Here is a 6,708-nt window from a genome sequence, read left to right as displayed (position 1 = left end):
TGTGTGGAAAAGACTGGGATTATTCTTTTGTGCAAGGCAACATCTTTCCTGTTTTTTAATAACAAATAAACATAGAAATGTACTGATTTATTTATTTAATAACTGTGCATCAGTACAACAATCTTAAAAAAAAACCAATAGCTTCACAAGCTTGCCTGCACACTATTAAGTAGACATTTCACCTCTTTCCTTTATCTCCTTCAAAGTTAGCTGCTTCATACTGCCTCTGTTTTGTTTACTCAGTTCAATGAACTCTGCGTGTTCTCTGGCGTGAAATTTCTGTAGGTGTTTTCATTTGGTTGTGTTATAACTTGAAGTTATAACTCCTAGTTATAGCTCCTCGGAACATTGACTGTGCAGGTATTGCAAGTAGCCGTCGAGTTTGTTGGCTGAGGTAGTGTGAAAATTTCCAGATAGCCGATCCTTTCACTCGTGCGTGTTGTGTATGACGTCACTCATAGCACACGGCATAGAATTAGACTGAATAGATCGGCCGATATGGATCAGCCCATTGTCACCGATACCCAATCTAGAATCTTCTTCAATATGGGGACCAATACGATACCAATATCAGAGCCACCTCTCAGGACCGCCCACAAAATCCTGGACTGAAAACTGGTGAAAAACAGTTTGAACCTCTAACGCCACATTTCAGTAATATTGTTCAAAGTTTTTTTTTTACATGTTTTCAGCAACTATTTTCAACATATTTAATGTATTTTGGAAGAAATTTCAGAATTGTCATCATTTAAACAAGTTAAAATATGGGGAAATTAGCTATAGAGACCAAAACGGTTAAAGACCACGAACCAGGCTGTAAATATGTTTATTTCTGCTAAATTGGACATTTTAATATGGAGACTGACTAATTTCTGTAGCCATCCTCAAGTGGCCGCTCGAGAGATTACAGTTTTTAGCACTGCTGCATTGGCTTCATACATCACATAATGGCATCACCTGTGAGTGCCTTCCTTTTTAAGATGCCAGGCTTTAGCATTTTGTAATATTCACAGAAATAAACACTGTGCAGCTCACAGCTGAAGTGCATTTGATATCCAGTCTGACACTTGTGGTATATGTCGTTTCCTACCCTCTGGGCTGCTGGTTTTTAATGGTCCCACATTTTTACAAGATCCATATACCATCTTGACAACTGTGGGCGTATAATTTATTTTCCCCACAAAGCTTTGACTGACAAGTTTATAGCCAATCACACACAAGAGGTGTCCATGTGCAGCATGTGGTCTGTAGATAGCACCGATATGAGCATGAAGGGATGCAGCACATGGAACCACTGTGACAGCTCAAACCTGTGGATTTTTTTTTAGCTGGAGAAAAGAAGCGCCTCAGGTGTCAAACAAGGAAATTCAGCAAAGCAAACAGTGTTGAGTAAAATCCAGCAGGCAGTCTCTGAAATGTGCACTGCATGGGAACACTGAATCCAAACCCAGCAGCCCACCGCTCTGCAATTAATCCCTCAAGTATGTTTGACTTTCCTCTCTGCTATGTGCTGCTTGGATTATGAAAAGACAACTACCAGCCACTTTTAGTTTGGCTGAGCGTCACTCACTACATTCTGACTACTGCTTATATGTGTGCAGGAGAGGGGGATGCATGAGATAAAACAGGAAGCCGCGTAAAATTCCTGGCAATTCCTCACAGAACAAAAATAAAATAAATAATCACAACAAATGTGACTGTGAAACGGTTTTTGTCATACAACATAGCCTACATGCAACACACGCTGGGACAGGCACATGCTGACCTCATTTTATGCTCATATATTTTCAATGTTTGTCATTAGTCTGTCGGTCCTGTGCCCGTATGAAACCACTGTGACAAACAACGTTAACATTAACATAAAAGCCCTTCATGAAGAAAGTCAGCCTGAATAAGAGATAGAAGAGATAGACAGAGAGAGAGAGAGAGGAGGACGAAGCAAAGGGGCATGCTGGAATCAACCCAGACACGGCTGTAATGGCTCGAAACCAAAACCTCACTGGGCACACAAACTTTGCTCAGATTTGGTCATTTTCCTGGTTTAGTTCTTCTAAATATGCTCTACGTGTGTAAATATGCTACGTAGTTCATTTGTTTTGCTGTTGTCTGTTTTAACAACCAGCAGTTTGCCAGGGTATTTTATTTTGAAAATCCATTCTCTATGCTGTTTCTGTGTCTGGCTTCCTGTCAGCTCGAGCTGCTCTGTGGAAATTGACGCGGGCTGCTCATGGCGTCCATCAAAAATAGAACAGCCGTGTATTTCAGGCGGAGCCAAGTGGAGCCCACTACAGGCTGAAATATGTGCCACCAGAATCTGAATTTAAATCATTACATTTGAATTTGAATTGCTTAACTGAATATTTGCATTAAAAAAATGAATTTGAATCACATCATTTGAATTTGTATTGTCAGTTTAAATCACTGCATTGAAAAACTGAATTGTAATTTATTAATTTGGAACTGAACATTTTCTGTGACAAAACCCGGTAGTGAGGCAGAGCAATCGAGCACAGATAACAGGACGCCTCTTCGGCCAATCAGCACCTACGTGTGTTGTGTGTGTGTGTGTGTGTGTGTGTGTGTGTGTGTGTGTGTGTGTGTGTGTGTGTGTGTGTGTGTGTAAAATTAAAAATTAAAACGATGAACAAGGCAGCAGTAGGCTGCAAGGCAGCTGAGCCGCACAGCAGCAAAAACCTTGTAAATTAATGCCGAAATCACGACTGTTTTTTAAAATAAAAACTAATACAAATGCCATAACAGCAGCAGTGGTAAAGTGCCCCAGACACTGGCAACTGCACACACACACCACACACCACACACACACACACCAGATGTTTGTCACAGAAATTTGAATTGTGAGAACTGAGTTTCAGTTTTTTAATGCAAATATTCAAGTTAAGCAATTCAAATTCAAATGTAAATTATTTAAATTCAGTTTCTGGTGGCACATCTTCACCACTTCTGGGACGCTTCTGAACCGGCCGTGGTGAAGCCGGTGGGGTTTGATACATCGCTGCGTATCACTGTGGCACACACGCAGCGCGGCACCCGGTGGAATTTGGGGGTAAGTACATGAGGCACTGGCCATGACTATGGGTTATACGTACATTTTGAGTGGGATTGAGTGAGGGAGCGAGAGATGTTAATTAATTAAAGAAGTAAATTTGACTATTGAAATATTTAATAATATTAGTCAGATTATAAATTACTGTAAATGAAATTACTTTTTGTCCCACAGTTAATGGCTCTCTTCAAAACTTCAACTTTAACGTCCGAATCTTACCAGGTGATTAGCCAGAGCTACTCGCGTTCATACCAGTCAAGGTTTCAAACCCCACCAGGACTGCTGCGGTCTGTTTCAGAAGCCCCAACATGTTCCAAAGAATCACTAGTTTTTTCTTTTTCTATACTTCACAACAATTGAACCTGTTTCACATTCTCAATGGTGAATTAAACAGAAATGATGAATGATGAACTCAAGCAGGGACGGTGTAAGAAGTGCTATCATCTTCCCTGTTCCAGTCTCTCTCTCTCTCCTGGGTGCTCCTTCCACCCCACCTTGCTTCTCCTGACTGCTAAAAGAAACAAACACAGAAAGGGTTTCCTCTGATGCCTGCAGAGAGTCTCCATTATGTGTTGGTGCAGGTGTCCTGTACTCCAGCACTACTCTCAGATGTGCTGGCATGAGGAAGGAAATATGCGAGCCAGAATAAATACATGGGAATTTCTCCAATTAGACGGGTTCTTCTAGAGTGAAGAAAACAAACACACACTTGGAGTGAAAGTCCTTCTTAATGTGCATTAAACAGTGCCAGAGGGGAGGGACCCAACCCTGATGTTTGAACATCACGTTTTCACTTTGATCCTGCACTATGTTGTCCCAGTGCTGAGTCCAGACAGAACTAAATACTGGCGCTTGTTGTGCTGTGGTCTTGTTTGCCAGCTTCTTGCTCATTGGCTAGTTTCTGCACAACCACTGTTCCCGTCAGTCAACAGTCCTTTGGATCATAGCGCTCTTCTTCTTCCTCCCATGCCCCATATTTGGCTGAATGCCAATATCTGGGCAGGATGCCTGCTTGCTATCACAATGACACACACAAGTTTCACAAGCAACAAGTCGGCTCAAGAAGTGTGTGTGTGTGTGTGTGACACAGTGACTAACAGGATGGTCTACACAGTTGAACAGGTAATCTGAGATGTGCCCTCACTCAGCTGGGTGACTGGAAAATGGGGTGGAGTTGCAGATTTAATTTGAGCAGTACCAACAGGATTATTTAGGGAAAAGAGTCTTGCTGTGTCAGGCGAGGTCAGGCGGTGGATGTTTGTTTACGAGTCATGAGCTGGTGAATGCTGGGATGCATTTTCATTGCGAACGTTGCATAATGCTTCGACCACCTCGGAACGCTGTGACAAACTGCGAGGTCCAGCTGTTGTTGTTGCAGCTGCACGTCACACTCTGTTCTCAAATTCAATCAGATCTCATTAGCTCTCATTATACATGCAGAATGAAGGAAGCATCACTTCAAGGATGAATCACTCATGGTCAGAGCCTACCTGTGTCTCTGAGCTTGACACTAATTTCAAAATCAAAGTCTCTCACATCTTTGAGGGAGCTCTAATAGTCCAATTGTCTCCCACTGGAATTACACTTACAGGTTATTAAGTACACCAAGCTAAGCCAATGCATTACACAGAGAGCTGCTTCTCTTATTTACACCATCACTGATAGAAATGGGCTGAAAATGACAACATTCATGAAGATGGGCTTTTGTTTGAAACCTAGAAGAACAAACTGTATTTAAAACTCATTTGAAGGATTCACAGAACTTTCCATCAGACTCAGAGGGAATGGAAGCCATGTGTTACCAGTTATGACTAGCTATGGAGCTTATACACATAACGCGAATTGAATACCTCTCAGACATTCATGAAGTACACGGCACATGGATGAGAGTTCACTATCTCCAGCTGAACCTCTCAAAAACTGAACTGCTGCTCCTCTCAGCCATACACACCATGACATCAACATCCTACCAGAGTTTGAAAGCCTTAGAAGTCACGAACAATGATGTGACTACGTGATCTAAAAAATTAGTGAACCTCCTCTGATCATGTTACCTCAGTTGTCCAGCTCAGTTGGTCGAGCATCCACCTCACGTACAAAGGCTCAGTCCAGGGTTTGAATCCGACCTGTGGCTGTTTCCTGCATGTCAGTCCCCATCTCTCCTCTCTCCCCATGTTCCTGTCACTCTTCAGCTCTCTGTCAAATAAAGCTAAAAAGGCCCAAAAAAAACTCTTATGTCTCCAGTTCTGCAAAGATGACAATATTAGGGTTCGTGGTACACTGTGCTGGGGACAAAGAGTTAGTAGCTTTAAAAACACACGTCAAATCTGAAGAAAGCTGTGGAGTCGCAGCACGACACAGCCAAACTGCAAAGCAGAGAGACATGGGCAGTGTGTGGGGGGATGTGTCGGCAGCTGCTGAATGTAACAATAAAGTAACTTGTAATGTAACTTAGTTACTTTTAAAATCAAGTAATCAGTAAAGTAACTAAGTTACTTTTAAAGGAGTAATCAGATTACCTTTTTAAGGTAACTGTGGGCAACACTGACCCATAATGTTGCGCTCCACCTGGCTTTGCCAGCGTATGTTCAGGGCAATCCAGACTCTTCTCGTCTGTTGTTCCCCGTTGGTGGAACGTCCTATGAGTTCCTACCAGAGTTGGCCTTCTACCTTCAAAACCTCCTGAAGACCTCCAGCTCTTCAGAGAGGTCACCAACAACTGGACATGAAAAATCTACCCCCTACAACTGTCACAGTACTTATTGCTGCACAAACGTGTCCTAACATGCACTAACATGTTTTGTGAGTTGCTTTGAATAAAAGTGTCAGCTCACTGACTAAATGTAAATTAGACTGCAAGACTGTGTGCTTAGATGCTTGGGTTAGAATGACGCTCTTTCCCTCGAGGATCGTTGACAATTGACAATCATTTAGCTTTGTATTTAGCTTGTAAAAGTTGAACAGTGCTTCTCAGTCGTCCATTGAAACCCCTCTGCACACGGTCATCACTGTAAACAGAGAGGTGTTCGACATGGTGGTGTTAAAAGGTAGGTATCTACAGTGGTAGTTAAAGCCCTTTGTCAAATATTAATCGAGCTTAATGTGCAGTTTAATGCAACTACAAATGTGACTTTAAATACATCATGATAGTGATAAGCTGAGATAAACACTTACACGCCATACAGCCTGTCCTACTACAGCTAGGGTGACCTGATTACTGCTAATTATTTCTGACTTGACAAAACTGGCCTATAGAATATGAAATAGAAACTTGATTAAATATCAATGTACAGACAGCACTACTTCACAAGAGGTTCCCAATGGTGAAATTAGAGGCAATAAAGTCGGCTCGGTCCGTCACTGAATAAGACAAGATTAGAAAACGCATCAAAAAGACAAGGGGTCTTTTTGTAAGAGGAAGAAAAATAAAAGATTTCTAAATTTCACATTTGGATGGAAAGAAGTGAGTCACCGATGACCTAGTTTAACATTCAGACAGCGGAGGAAGGAAGAGCCATTAATAAGTGTAGATTTGCAGAGAGGCACCACACCCACCACCTCCATCTAGCTCATCTGTAATTATGAGACTTCTATATTCCACTGAGCTTTGTCGAGTTGCAAATTAGGAACCATATTGAATATTA

At 41.8% G+C, this 6,708-nt stretch overlaps 1 protein-coding gene across 1 annotated transcript in view; it reads left to right on the top strand.

Annotated features, from left to right (window-relative positions):
• Positions 1-6,095: 6,095 nt before the first annotated feature.
• agla (amylo-alpha-1, 6-glucosidase, 4-alpha-glucanotransferase a) overlaps positions 6,096-6,708 on the top strand; it is a 17,305-nt gene continuing 16,692 nt past the window's right edge. The window contains 1 exon segment of the mRNA XM_027291128.1: positions 6,096-6,111. Coding sequence (XP_027146929.1) covers positions 6,096-6,111 — 16 coding nt within the window.

Source organism: Larimichthys crocea, chromosome XVIII (genome assembly GCF_000972845.2).
Source record: "Larimichthys crocea isolate SSNF chromosome XVIII, L_crocea_2.0, whole genome shotgun sequence".
Classification (NCBI taxonomy): Eukaryota; Metazoa; Chordata; class Actinopteri; family Sciaenidae; genus Larimichthys; species Larimichthys crocea.
This window is presented reverse-complemented; position numbering and strand designations above follow the sequence as displayed.